Source organism: Aptenodytes forsteri, unplaced genomic scaffold, assembly GCF_000699145.1.
Source record: "Aptenodytes forsteri isolate BGI_AS27 unplaced genomic scaffold, ASM69914v1 Scaffold323, whole genome shotgun sequence".
Classification (NCBI taxonomy): domain Eukaryota; kingdom Metazoa; phylum Chordata; class Aves; order Sphenisciformes; family Spheniscidae; genus Aptenodytes; species Aptenodytes forsteri.
In genome coordinates, this window is record NW_008795323.1 from 792,902 (window position 1) to 806,451 (window position 13,550).

Here is a 13,550-nt window from a genome sequence, read left to right on the forward strand (position 1 = left end):
ATTTCCCCTCAAATGATGTTGACAACCTAACTGTACCAATCTTTCAAAATCTGTCCCTCCCTCCCCTTCTTGTGCCGATTCCTTCCCTTGTCATCAAGCTGTACTTTTCTTCTCGCCAGGATGATGATGGATGGATGCCACTAAATGGATGCTGCATAACTGGGTAGGAAGTACAGGGGGCTGGAGTAGTTTATGAAAATGCAACCGCTTCTCCCCCCCCCTCCCCCCGATGTTTGGCACAACTGCTTCATAGCCAGAATACTTTGCTCTGGATACCAGCAATTAGATTATGCTTTCAATTCCCTAGACAAATACTGCTGCCCTTTACGCCTACGTAACCCCTGTGGCTTTAGCTGATTTAGGCAGGGGAACACAAAGCTGGTATTTAGCTAGACCTTTTGTACTGTTGTATGTAGTTCCATAGAAATTTCTTCACTGCTCCTTTTTAAAACAGGGTTGGACTTTGCTCTGGATACCAGCAATTAGATTATGCTTTCAATTCCCTAGACAAATACTGCTGCCCTTTACGCCTACGTAACCCCTGTGGCTTTAGCTGATTTAGGCAGGGGAACACAAAGCTGGTATTTAGCTAGACCTTTTGTACTGTTGTATGTAGTTCCATAGAAATTTCTTCACTGCTCCTTTTTAAAACAGGGTTGGAATCTCTGGAGAATACACAATGCATGCTACTTGCTAGATTGTCCATAAAGTACGTTCTGACACATTTTACCAAAGTATTTTTATCTATCAGAAAAAGACTCTTGTAGAAGCAATGTACAAAGCCTCCAAAAATTCAAGTATCAAAAAAAAGATGTTCTGATAAAAGTTTGGAGTAAGCAGTCAGCCAAACTGATAGCCGTTGATTCCCCCCCCCCCCCCCCCCACTCCTCCTTCTCAATTATTTTTGCAGTGATAACATCTTTTCTTTGGAGTGTTGGGAATTAAGAGTCTTCCCAGTTCATTTTCATTACGTTTGGTGGGGTCTAAGGAATTTAGCAATCCTGTCTGGATATTGCCCCTGCTTTTATATGCAAACAAACAACAGAATCACAAACAGAATCACTGACTAATCCTCCCTGCCTCTCTTTAATTTGCTCTATTTATAGTGTAACATCATTGGGTCTGGCTCCCTTAACCCAAGAAAACCCATGACAAGTGCAACATAGGCAAGAGCACGGCATCTCCTTCCCTAGAGTTTGTATAAACATTTGCAAGGGAAGGGGTGGGTGAGACAAAAAAAACCCCAAACCAACCAACAGTTCTAGTTGTACGCAAAACTGTTTCATTTCTTTAGAGCCCTGTTCAAATCAAGACTGGAATTTCTGAGGAGGGAATCTTAGATCCCAGACCCTTCCCTTCTCCTCTCCTCTTGCAAAGCAATGCTATTTTTGTGGCCTAGAACAGTACTTTAAAACCAGCAGTTATTAAAGACACAGTTGTGATATATCCTTTAACTCCCCCTCACCCAAAAAGGGGTATCCTATCAAGTCATCCAGTAGAAATCTTGAAGTTTCTTTATGATAAGTTAAATCCATAAAATGAGGAATACCTTCTGTCACATTCCCAAGAAGAATAATAGCCACACTCTGTGGTGCATTTGTTCAAGTGTCTATTGCTCCTTCTAGTGGAGATTCTGCACAGCTCCATCTCCTGTTCAGTTCTGGTCCTACCAATCAAAAGCAGAGATTTTTCTCCCTTCTCTTCAGCTTGTCCCTGGTTAACAAACAGCAGAAGCACTGAGGGCCATAATTCCCCAGGATAGGAACAGGCCAGTAATGTCTGAAGAAACACCAGTCTCCTTTTTCTCAGGTGTGGCAGATTTATGCCAAGAGCAGTTTTTTGTGTCCTGTTGGCATCACAGGCACCTACACCTCTGTGGAAAAGAGAATGCTTTGCCTCTTGCTGTCTGGGGTAGGGATAGTCTCTAGTTGCAGGAAGTACAGAAGAACTTGAACCTGGAAAGAGAAAGAAAGAGGTAGTAATAAAGCTCTGTTAACTCATTCTTATCCTGGCTATTTGAGAGTTGGCAGGCATGCCTACAGCTCTCTCCACAGGAACATCCTGCAGTTATGTATTTGTTTTAATACAGTGTATAATAACAGGAATATTAAAACTCGCAGTGCTTCAGAGACACTCTTTTCAGCTTCCAGGATATAACAATGGTGTTGGTGTTCCACCACACTGCAAAAATCCGATCTATAATTTGCCGTTACTCAACCAAGAAAGTACAAAACAGCCTGATCAGCTAACACAGCCTCTATGTTTGAATTCTCTGCATCGCCTTCAAAAGGCAGCAGTAGCCAAAGAAATCTGAATTCAGCAAAGAATTTTGTTGTGCATCAGTGAAGGTGGTGAGGAGCATCGTGGAAAAACACTGATGGTCCTTTTATCCCAGGCTAGCAATGTGGCACTGCGAGACAGCTCTCAAAAAAATCATGAAACATACAGGATTGCGTGCATACTGCCATCTTTTCATGAAAAGCTGTATTAGTACAGATGCAAACTGAACTGCCTGAAGAAACAGAGTTCTACAAACAGCCTAAAATGTCTGTGGAAGGGTGAAAGTTGTTTATGTTTCTCAAAAAAACTGTCATGAAAACACAGAAAGATGGCTGACCCAGGCCTTGCTAGAGGACTGCAGTTTCCTGGATACTGTCTTCACAAGATTCAATAGCACATTTAGGATTTTACCTGGGACATGACTTCTAGTGACCAACTATCAGTCATTGTGATAGGCTGGGTTGGGTTAGCAGGGATTTTACTGTCCTTCTCTGAAGGTCTGAGCAGCGTTGGTCCAAAGACAGTTGCAAGATTATGCAGGGACATCTTGTTAATGCTTTCCCTCTCAGCAACCCTGGGAGAGGAAACAACAAGGCAGATCTTTATAAATATCTGAGTTTGAAAGTGTCCTTAAGTGAGAAACTATATTTATTCCTTTTGTAACAAGTTTTAGATACATTCAATCAACCACTCTCTCTCCATATGTGCCTAAATGAACTTTACATATAAGCAAATACCTTGATCTGACACTACCACAGTCTCCAGGCACTCTACAGACACGGCTTAAACTTGGGAAAGGGGCTGCTGCTTACTGTCTGGACAGACAGAAGTGGGACAGGAATAAAGGAACGTTTTTCATCCCAGTTTCGTAAGTGAGGAACTGAGGCACAAAGGTTAAAAAATTTACCCAAGGGCAGAAAAGTCTGCGGCAGACAAGTCTGCAGCAGAAACACAAGTAAAACCCAGATTTCCTGGATTTTAATCCAGAACCTCAGACACAAGATCATCTCTCATCTCTCTAGTGACAGTCTCTGGTACGTACAAAATACATATGTAAATTAACACACGGTGCATGTATTAAGCAAGCTTATTGCATTAATATCAAACACACGGAAATACTTTTTCACAGTTACAACCGTATTACAAAGAGATAGACAAGATCAGAAAGACTAAGTCTAAGCAATGAACTGACAACTCCAGTTAGCAGAAGTGCTGGAATTTTTAAAAATGTATCATGTTAGATTGCAGACGCCTTTTGAGACAGGGCTCACAAGTCCTTAAACACGGCCAAAGCTTCACAATTTATACTAAAACCTTTCCCGATCTTTGTATCCAGATGCAGGTGCAGTTTTGCAGTGGTATTGCAGCAGGAATTTGCATTTGCACTAGATGAGCCCTGAGACTTTTGTTACCCCTTTCCTCCAGTTCTAATCCTTTCAGTGTAAGTGGGAATGGAATTCAGGATTTAGTGCCTCACACTAAGTGAGTATGAGACAATAGTTATCTGATGAGCATTCACAGCAAATCAGCAAATGCTTCTTCATTTGTGTGATTCAGCACAGATTCAAGGAAAAGGCTCCTCTTTTCAAAATAATGATGCTTTACACATTAAATACGTGTCTAAAGGATCCACATATTACCTTTTTAAATGGTCCAAAAGGAAAAGGAATGTCACAAGGTTGGGTTCTGGAAGCGATAACAATAGATTCAACATACAGCTTTCCTTTGCAACAGGATCTGAAAGTGCTACAAGACAGAAAATAACAAACCATCACCATAGGCAGTGAACGAGAATTTGACCGACTGTGTAATTTCCCAAACCAACAGATATGGATGGTCCTGAATGGACTGTAATTACATCATCGGTTGGAAGGTCAGAGTTGCACATCAATACCCCACAGGATCTCTTTCCTTTATTTCATAGATATGTAGAGAATCCTTTTCACTCAAGCAGTTCAAGCGCTTTCAGACTTTCAACCATTATGATGTTTTTCCCCTGCATCAAGATAAGACAAGGTATATCCCCCCCAAAAAGGGCTTCCCTGGAAGACTGAATGGGGCAAACAGCAAGCACAGCCTCAACAAGTAGGCTGTCATTCTATTCTTAACCTATCCTTCAGAAACCTGGATGTTTTCAACTTACAAAAAGGCATGGCAATTGCCCATATTCAAGCTCATAGGAAGAATATGTCATTCCAACGCTCATTTCTGAGCTCCATTTCACTTCCCTAACAGCTTGTTCCAGGCTTCTGTCCGACATTATAAATAAGGTTTTTGTATTGCTTTAGGAGCAGCCTCCTACAGAACAGTGTCTTTAACACAGACCCGGTTATCAAGGGTGATTTCTGCTACTACCTACCAATGCCCTCAGCAAAGTTGGGGTACAGTTCATCTGTAAAGAGGGGTTCAGGCAATTCCCGGAAGTACAGTTTCAAGGTGCCTGCAATGGCATTGACATCCATCTCACTCATCATCACTGACACGTCTTTGTTATCTGAAAGAGGGAAGAGGGGAAGCAGGGTAAAGAAGCTGCTGGCCTTGCGTTCATTCTTTTTCTTGCTTTGGCTCTCTTTGTTTATCCTTTGTCTTTGCCCAAAGAGCTGAGAGTTTTCCTGTTTACATTTCTCCACATTAAATGAGCTACCTTCTGACAACTGGGAAGTGCTGCGCAAATGACTGCAAACAGTTTATAGCTTTAAATCAAGTAGGGGGAACCTCACACTACCCAGGGTCAGTTATGCTGTGCCAGCGACCTCGGCCTGACTGAAACAAGCCCTGCTTGACTGTATGTATATGCATTTCAACTTTTGTTAGTGACAACAGTTGTTATTCCAATTCCCTGCCTCTAACAGCTTAGAAGAAGAGACTCAGACTGTCTAACTCCCCACTGAGTGTAGCTAAAGTACACAGGCAATTCAGGGATCACATTTCAGGTTTTTTACTATTAAGAACAACAAAACCACCCCCTTTCTGTAAAACAAACAGATCAACCATCAGAACCAGCATTGGTTTCATGAAGCTCAGTGTAAAACAGCATTTAATATAAATGAAAAAAGTTGTTTTTCAAAATGTGAAACATCCTTACTTGCACTAGTGAAGATTCATAAATCAACGTGTTTGGTAGCTTGGAGGGATTGAAAAGAATATACAAGAAGGAAGAAATTTCACAAAATAAGTGAAGAAAAAGTGCAGGGAGGGTGAATTTGGGCACCTGGCACAGGCCTCACGACTGCTTGCATCAAAAGGGAGCTCGAGTGTGGCTTGAACGGTCCTTGGACCATCATGCGGAAGCTGGACGTAGGGCAGAATTTCACGTTTTGTACCTCAGCAATTTGGAGGTGTTTCATCTGCCTGATCTTGGATGCCTTTTGGGACATGCATGCCATTCTTTTAAATGCAGCACCAGTAAGGAGCCCTCTTCTGCTCAAGATCAAAGAAAGCTTTACAAAGATTGGGCAAAATTATCTGATTTTACAATCTGCACACATCAATCTAGACATAGAGTTAAGAAGAGAACTCGGGAGCTCGGATGATCCAACTCCAGTTTCGTGAACACCCTTCCTAATCAACCTTAGAAATTTTTTTTTGCTAGCCTCCTTTCACAAAACATTCTTAATTTCAAGGACTTCAATTAATTTGGAGACCTCACAACAGTGAGGAAGTTATGACTTCTGATTGCTGCCACTTCCCCTGGGGAAGGTGTCTGCCATTCACAAAGATTTGGCAAGGCAGGCAAACCCACCATTTCATGTCTGCTGGGAAGAATAGCAAATGCGTTATTTGGTATAAGGATCCACCCGTTGTATGTCTTGGGTTATATCTGTAGCTGAAGAATATTAATAAAACATGCAGCCAGGGTTAAAATGATTCTCCTTGTGCGAGAATCTCTACCTCTTAATGCTTCTTGGGGAACATAAGATTAAAAATAGCACAGCCACCTGACAGAGAGCTCACGCAGGTTCTCACAGTGCAAAGGAAAACATCAGACGCAAATACTTACTGACATCAAAGGCAGCTTTCAAAGCTTGGATATCAGTTGCAACCCCAGAGACACGGTAGATGCCCACCTCCTCCATTCCACGCCGCTCTATCTCCTCCACACACTGCCGCACTATGTAAGGCACCTTCGACCTCTCTCTCCTTAAGAAAGCCAGATAGAAGAGTTCAGTACAGCCCATACCCTCAATGCTTGTTACCCCCAGCAGCCAGGCTGGCTGAAATCACCCCATCATTTTGCTGTGCAAACCTCTTCTGGAAAATGGGGTGGGAGAAAGTCTGAGCAGGCAATCAAGACTGAGCTGAAAGACTCCTTCTAAAACTGCAGAGGGTTTTCTGAGTGTCTCAGCCTGGCTTTGGCTGTTCTGCAGCTGCCCTGAGTACTTGAGCTTCTGGCCGGGTCCTAGTGCCCCTTGAGTCTGCAACTTTGTGCAGGTAATCAGAGGATTCCCAAACAGTCCTTGGATACATAGCAACACTGTTCCTTTCAAATCAATGCAATTCCACAGGGAGGAAATACCACACTTCCCAAACTATATAACAGAACAAACAGGTTTCTTCTGGCAAACGCTTCATGACAAAAGATCAGGGGTTAAAATAATACCACAGGATCCAAAGAACCTGAACATTTCCCATTATGGAAAGGAAACATCACTGTTCAGTGGCTCTGGAAATTTGTGACCAAGTCAGCTAACTACAGAGTAAAAGGGCAAGGGGTATTTCCAGAACTCAGAAGAGTGATATGCTGCAAGTAAACACCCAAAATTTCAAAGCCTGAGTGCACACTGTTTTTTTTCCCCTGCACAAAATGAAGCTCAGAGAATACACAGCATCTCTTTTCTACAGCCACAGTCATCTACACTACTACCCAAATGAAGCAGACCGGACTGACAAATCCCTCAGTGGGGTAAAGGCAGGTGCAACCCACTGGCAAGTTAGCTTTCTAAAAAGCAATAGGGAGAAATGTGACCCATCAGCTCACTTGGTGACAATAGCAATCTTGACCCCAAAAACCCCAGTCTGTTTCCGGGACGGCATCCTTTTCAGGCTAAACTCCCGGCTGGTAAACTTCACCGACAGCTTCACTTCAACCTGAATAAAAGAGAACAGCTGTTACATTTCAAACATTTTCTTTCTTTTTTTTTAATGCTGCAATGAAGAGCAAAGAAATAAAGCACATAAGAGTACAGAAGCAGTGCTAACTTCTGTTTTCCGTACTTACTCCATTCATTGAGATGACTGTGCGTTGCCAATCTTTGTCCTGCAATGCCTGTGGGTCCAGCTGAAAAACATGGAAGTTACCCATGAGCTAGGAACAGACTTCAGAGAAATCAGATAGCCTGAAAGGCTTCTGTAAGTGAGCAAAGCACTACCACTTTCAACGTTATTTCTTTTCCATAGGAAAACACACATTCCAAGGTTTCCCAGGTTTCAGGTAACAGGATACTCAGCTATTGTGCAGTTCTCTAAGCAGGGCTGATGAGGACTCACACACATGGAAAATCCAGCAACACATGTGCAGTGTCTGCTCAACAACAAAGGAAACCTCAGAGAGCAAAATCCATGTTTGAAAGCCAATAACCTCAGCTTTCAAAAAAAAAAAAAAAAAAAAAAAGAGAGAGCGTGCACACATTGCTGTAGCACAACAGGCACATTAACAGACAGCCAAATTTGTCCCATCCCACAGGGCTAGAAGTCGGAAAAAGGGAGGACAAATTTCTGAAATAACTCTGGTTTGAAACAGTGGAAACTGTCTCCCTCTGCAGTTTTCTAGAGACAGGTGAGGTTGGATGAGTGTGAAATTACTGCACTAAAATAAAAAGCTAGGCTGGAGAACTTCATAGCTCTTGGCTATGGAGCTAATAGCTTCTAAGAAGGACTATGTTCCACTGACTTCAAAAGACATAATGACCCTAACAGTGAGATCAAGGAAGAGAAATATGAAGTGATCCATACGGAGACAAGTAACTTTAAACAAACCAAACCTCTGTCAGGATCTGACAGAGGAGAAATGGAGAAAATTAGCCTAGAAATCATGGAAAGTTGTCCTACTTCAACCTGCCTATTCCTTTTCATTTCAATTTGAGCACGGAGGCAGGAAGAACACCGGGCCGTGCTATTGCAAGAATTCATTAAGCAGAAACATGTTCTGATGCAAAGCCCTGATCTCCCATTTTCAGCTTTTCTTGATCTCTTTTGAGTGGACAGTTGTGAGGCTGGGGAGCAGCTGACTCAAGTACTCAAGCATCACCCAGCAATTCCAGTACTGCCTGGAAGAGGCCAAACACATCTGAATGGCTGAAGAGCGGCACTCAGCTCAAGCTAGACTGGCAAAAAAGAGAAGAGACCTGTCTGCATGGAGACTTCTATCAGCAATCAGTACCAGCCAAAGCAAGCAGACTTCGGTGCCTCCTGAGATGGCTTTGTAACACTTGGCTCTTGAACACTGAGACACAGTAAGACCAGAAGGAGGGAACTGCACTAGACTCTGTGTTTTGAGTTTACTGTGGTCAGCAAACAAAAAGACTCAGTAGCTAGAGCTACTTCTGCAGCACAGCTCCTTCCCTCTCGCAGAACCCCATGCAAAAGCAGAGTTCTCTGACAGGCAGAGGTAAATGTTGAAACAATGGCAGCTGCATTATTATCCTGGGAGATCTCAGATGCAATCATGCTCACTCTGTCTTTCAAACCATTAACAAACTAGCCCAATGCTGCTGACAGCTACAGAGACAAGTCCCCCCATGCCCTTCCCCACTTTCCAAAAAAAGACAACCGGCAGAGAGAAAAGTTTCTCCCTGCTTGCTCACACTGCAGAGACCCCAAGAAGCAACAGACAAGCAAGTCAGGCCAACCTTATCTCTGCGCACTTTGTTACGGACGTGAGCCCACAGTGGGATGCTGCCAGCACACACATGCTTTCCTGTCGAATTGGACCGGTTCCTGTAGGTGCAACTCTGGCAGAAATTCCTGAAGACCCCTTGTAAGGAATAGTCAGTAACCAGTAGCTCCCACATTTTGGGACTGCACAGAGGTCCAGGAGGCCAATGGGCAGCAGTACTTAGCTTCAGTGCTTCAGCAAACCCAAATAACAGACTGCTTGCCAAGAGGGTTTGCTTATAACTCTGGCGGAACAGATCCGCCCCCGCCTGTGCAGCTGGCCAAGGTCCCTACAAGTTGGCCAGAATCTAGGCTGTTCTTCCCTGAATTTCCGTGCTGGAAGTTTGGTTTCTTTCAACAACTGCATTCTTTCCCAGAATCAAGAGGAAACCACTTCTGAAGTGTCTGGTTTCCTATGAAGAGCAACCATGCTCAGTATTCCTGAAAGCCTGATCTCCAGCTGCCTAAATAGTCATCTCGTTAAGCTGCCAAAGTAGCCCTGCTGATAGACACAGCCACAGCCGATCCTCCAGCTTGGAAGCAGTTTTCCATATGCTTTTAGAATGGAGTCACTGAGAGTGTATTATTTATAGCAGAGAGAGACTGCTTAAGACTGAAGGGCAAAGAGGGTTTTGAATATTTGCCAAAAAAGTTAAAGGAAGAGTCCAGCAGGGTCCAGTTACAGTTTATTTAAGCTAACAGCTATTACCAGTTATGTCTCAGTGATGACCAGGGAACTCCTACCACTATACAAAATGAAAGCAAGTAAATAGCTGTTTAAAAGTATGAGGCAAAAAAGTCCTACTCCGTCTCAAGAGTGAATATCATATGGCTGCAAAGGACTAGCAAAAGCAGTGTGCTGGAGCTGAGAGCTCACAGAGACTCTTCCTTGCTGGGTAACTACTGGAGCTGAACAGGGATTGCGAGTGTACCTGCTGCTGCTTCTTGCTCCCTTATCTCTGAACTCTGTTGCAGGGCTGGCAGGAGCCCCGCGCTCCCCACCTGCTGTTTGACTCTTGCTGGAGAACAGCTTGTATTGAATGGAGACAGCTAGGGAGAACAAGCACCAGGGAGTGGGTCTGGCTGACCCGAGCCAACCCTGCATAAGTCACTGGCGATAACAACAGCAATTAAAAAAAAAAACCCAAACCCAAGATGCTTTTTAAATAACAAAGTGAAATGATGGAAGCTAATAAAAGAGCAAAGCTTGAATAAGCTCTCAGCAACACTGAGACAGGAAGATCAGGTCTAACAGTCTGATAAAGTCACAGTAGGAAATAACAGAGTCAACAGGAAACTAAAAACGTCATTTAGACTTTGAGCAAGCTTTCAGTCCCGGACCCTACAGATGACTGACCTTCTAAGGCCAGCAAGAGCAACACAGGGAAAGGGCAGCTGAAGCAGACAGGTTACAAAGCAGACTGAAGACAAAGTTAGTGAGTGTGATGCTCCAGCATAGAAAGGGCCTGTGACAAATGGGGTCATGCTGTCTTCTGGCCTGATTTGGAGATCAATGACCTGGAAGAAGGAACACTGAGTAGAAGAACGCAATCTACAGACAGCATGCCAAAAGGAGGCTGCTCCGAGCAAGCAAGCACATAGCGCTTGCTTTGCCAGCTCAAGCAGGGGGAGGCACTGTGAAATGGGTGCCTCTGCGTTAATTTGACAGTGAAATTTACTGCACCTCTAAACATTTCCTTCAAACAGTTGCTTGGTTTGAGTGACAAAAGGACCTGTCCCATCTCCACTGAAACTGTGAAAAATTGTGTTGTTTCCATGACCTATGCAAATAGGACAGACCTGCTAAAACCCTCAGACTGTATCTCATGAGCTTGTTTGCACAGTCCCCACCAAAAGCGCATGCTGCACAGGAAAAATACAAACAAACCAGTTTGTCTTTACTCCCCCAGCAACTCCAGTCCCCTTGTGACCTGTTCTTTGGCATTTGCAGTGGCAAGCTACAGCACCAAATTCACTAATGAATCAAGCAAATGCCTCTCTGTATCCTGCACAAAACACAATAGAACAAAGCAGTTCAGCACCACAGGGATTTCTGAGTGCAAGTCTCTGGCCTTCGTAGCAGCTTAGCACTGAATTAAGACAAACAATTAGTGTATAGCAGACAGTAGAGGCTGAGCGTGCAGAACACAGAGCAGTGAGGACCTGGGAAAAAGGCGAACTGAGGATGCTGGTCAATAGCAAATGCAAGCCAAGCACAAATCCCCATGGCAAGGGAGTCTGTGCTCTGCCTTAGGAAGTCACCGCAGAGAGTTTGATGATTACTCCCCCTCCCCCCCCTCCCCAGAAGAGAAAAGAAAACATACAGAAAGAGGAAAAAACGAAGAAGCATCAGTGAAATGAAATGCCTGGGAGCAAGGACTGAGGCAACGCAAACTTAAGGTTAGTGTGTTTTATGATGTTTATTCACATTACTTCCTCCCTTTATTAAGTCTCCTTGGCAACTTTACACTCCCATCAATTTTTAATTATAACTGATGTGACATACATGTTTGTCAGTCTCACTGCTGCTGGAAACTCCCAGTCCAGCCATAACCCCATTCTTCTCAGAGCTCCCCACTGACATGTTAATCTTTCCCACCATCACCCTTTAGACATGACCCATTGCCTTCTTCATTTCCACCCTATTTTCATTGCTGGGATACTGTTCTGCATGAGCAAACTGTTTAAATGAACTCGAGTGCGTAAAAGGTTTTCTGAGTTGACGCTTGGGAGGTACAGCATGTGACAATCTGTTTTACATGGAAAACAACCTAGATGTCTGAAATAACCATGTGCACTGCTATGAGACATCCCAGATAATTAAGCAGATAAGAGTGACTGTTTTGCGTGGCAACAGAGGAATGGTGGTGTGCTGCTACCACAGAATGACTGATCTAAGGTCGTATCCTCTCTCATTTTCCAGCACTGCTGTGAGGGAGAAGGAAATGGTTTGCCTGAGCTGATCATGCAGAAAAAATAACAACAAAGGAAACAGCATTTCTAGGAGGCACCAACTGGAGGAGATGGATCACAGGATGAAGTATCAGTTTACTCATGAAGTCTGTTCCCAAGGCAGAGGCCAGTTCTGCTGACCTATGTGCCCACTTAGATGCAGAGTCTAAGGACCAAACAAAAAGGCTGCTACACTCAAAACATGGGGACGTGCCTGTCACATGAGCTGCAAATTCAAAGAGCAAAAGAGCCAGCCTCCCAAGTGCGGAAGGTGGATTGCAAAGTAACAACAGACAGGGGGGGGGGAGGAGGAAGAGAGGAGCCGATGCTTACAACTGAACTAAGCCTCATGCTTCCTCCTATAAGATGATATCCATTTCTTCCTCCCCCAAGATCCCCAATAATTTCAGTTTCACAATGTACCCAGGAATGGCACCTTCTCCCTGTATCTCATGCCCGAGACGTAACAGAAGCCCCCAACCATGTGTGCTGGCTAGTTAAACACGGCACATGCAGTGCTGCCATTCCTAGAAGGTCTGATGAGGACTTCACTTCTACATTTACAGGAGGTTCTCCCATATTAAAACCTTGTGGTTTTATTTTTCAGGGATAAAACTTGCAGGTTGGCAAGTAATGAAGCTCTTGCATGTGGCTATAAAAAAAACAGGTAAATAAAATATTCCATAGGAAAAGAAAATATGAGCAATGGGAGACATTAAAATTGCTGCCCATTCCTGGAAGCTTCTGAGCACATGGACCAATTTCCAGTCTTCCTTCCTCCAGTGCCATTATGTAACGGAGAGATTTAATAAACATTTCACAGCCAAAACAGTTCTTGTCTCCTTGACGCACTGTCTTCATCACTCCAGCTCAGAGAATTTGGTGAGTCAGAAGTCCCAGTAGTGGGAAGTTGCTGATTTACAATAATACATGGCTTAACAATACATTGTGATTCAGCCAACACAGAAATTGCCCCGTTTTTATCAGCAGGAGGATGCAGACATGACTCTTGATGTTCCCAGAGTTTTCAATTAAAGGGAATTTAGGAAAAAAACTTTATCCAACTTCACAGACCTTGCCTTTACACATGACAGACTTTGGCTGAATAATGACAACACAACAATAAAACAGAAAGCCCTAGATACACTAGCAACTCTAAAATAAACAAGCCAATGTAAAAGCACCTGGGAAAATCCTGGAAGAAAATGACTATAAAACCACTGATTGGAAAAGATGCTGACAGCATTAATACAGCTAACCTTTAGCCACAGGTTGTAATTTTATTTTGTTGTTGCATTATTATGATTTCTTAATAGAGAAATGGTGTTTGCTTTTAAAATAAAACAAAATAAACCCCTTTAATAATTCTTATCAATCCAAAATCTTACCAGACTCTCTTATGACTTCCCTTTGCAGTTATTCAATAGTATTAAAAAGATGTGTGA

At 43.3% G+C, this 13,550-nt stretch overlaps 1 protein-coding gene across 3 annotated transcripts in view; it reads right to left on the bottom strand.

Annotated features, from left to right (window-relative positions):
* Positions 1-485: 485 nt before the first annotated feature.
* BCR (BCR, RhoGEF and GTPase activating protein) overlaps positions 486-13,550 on the bottom strand; it is a 104,239-nt gene continuing 91,174 nt past the window's right edge. For all 3 annotated transcript variants that reach the window (XM_019472267.1, XM_009279984.2, XM_009279986.2), the window contains 7 exons: positions 7,499-7,558; positions 7,259-7,368; positions 6,281-6,420; positions 4,640-4,774; positions 3,921-4,026; positions 2,692-2,854; positions 486-1,955 (listed from right to left, as the gene is read on the bottom strand). In XM_019472267.1, the coding sequence (XP_019327812.1) occupies positions 1,866-1,955; positions 2,692-2,854; positions 3,921-4,026; positions 4,640-4,774; positions 6,281-6,420; positions 7,259-7,368; positions 7,499-7,558 (804 nt within the window). In that variant the 3' untranslated portion in view covers positions 486-1,865. The remainder of the gene's footprint in view (positions 1,956-2,691; positions 2,855-3,920; positions 4,027-4,639; positions 4,775-6,280; positions 6,421-7,258; positions 7,369-7,498; positions 7,559-13,550) is intronic.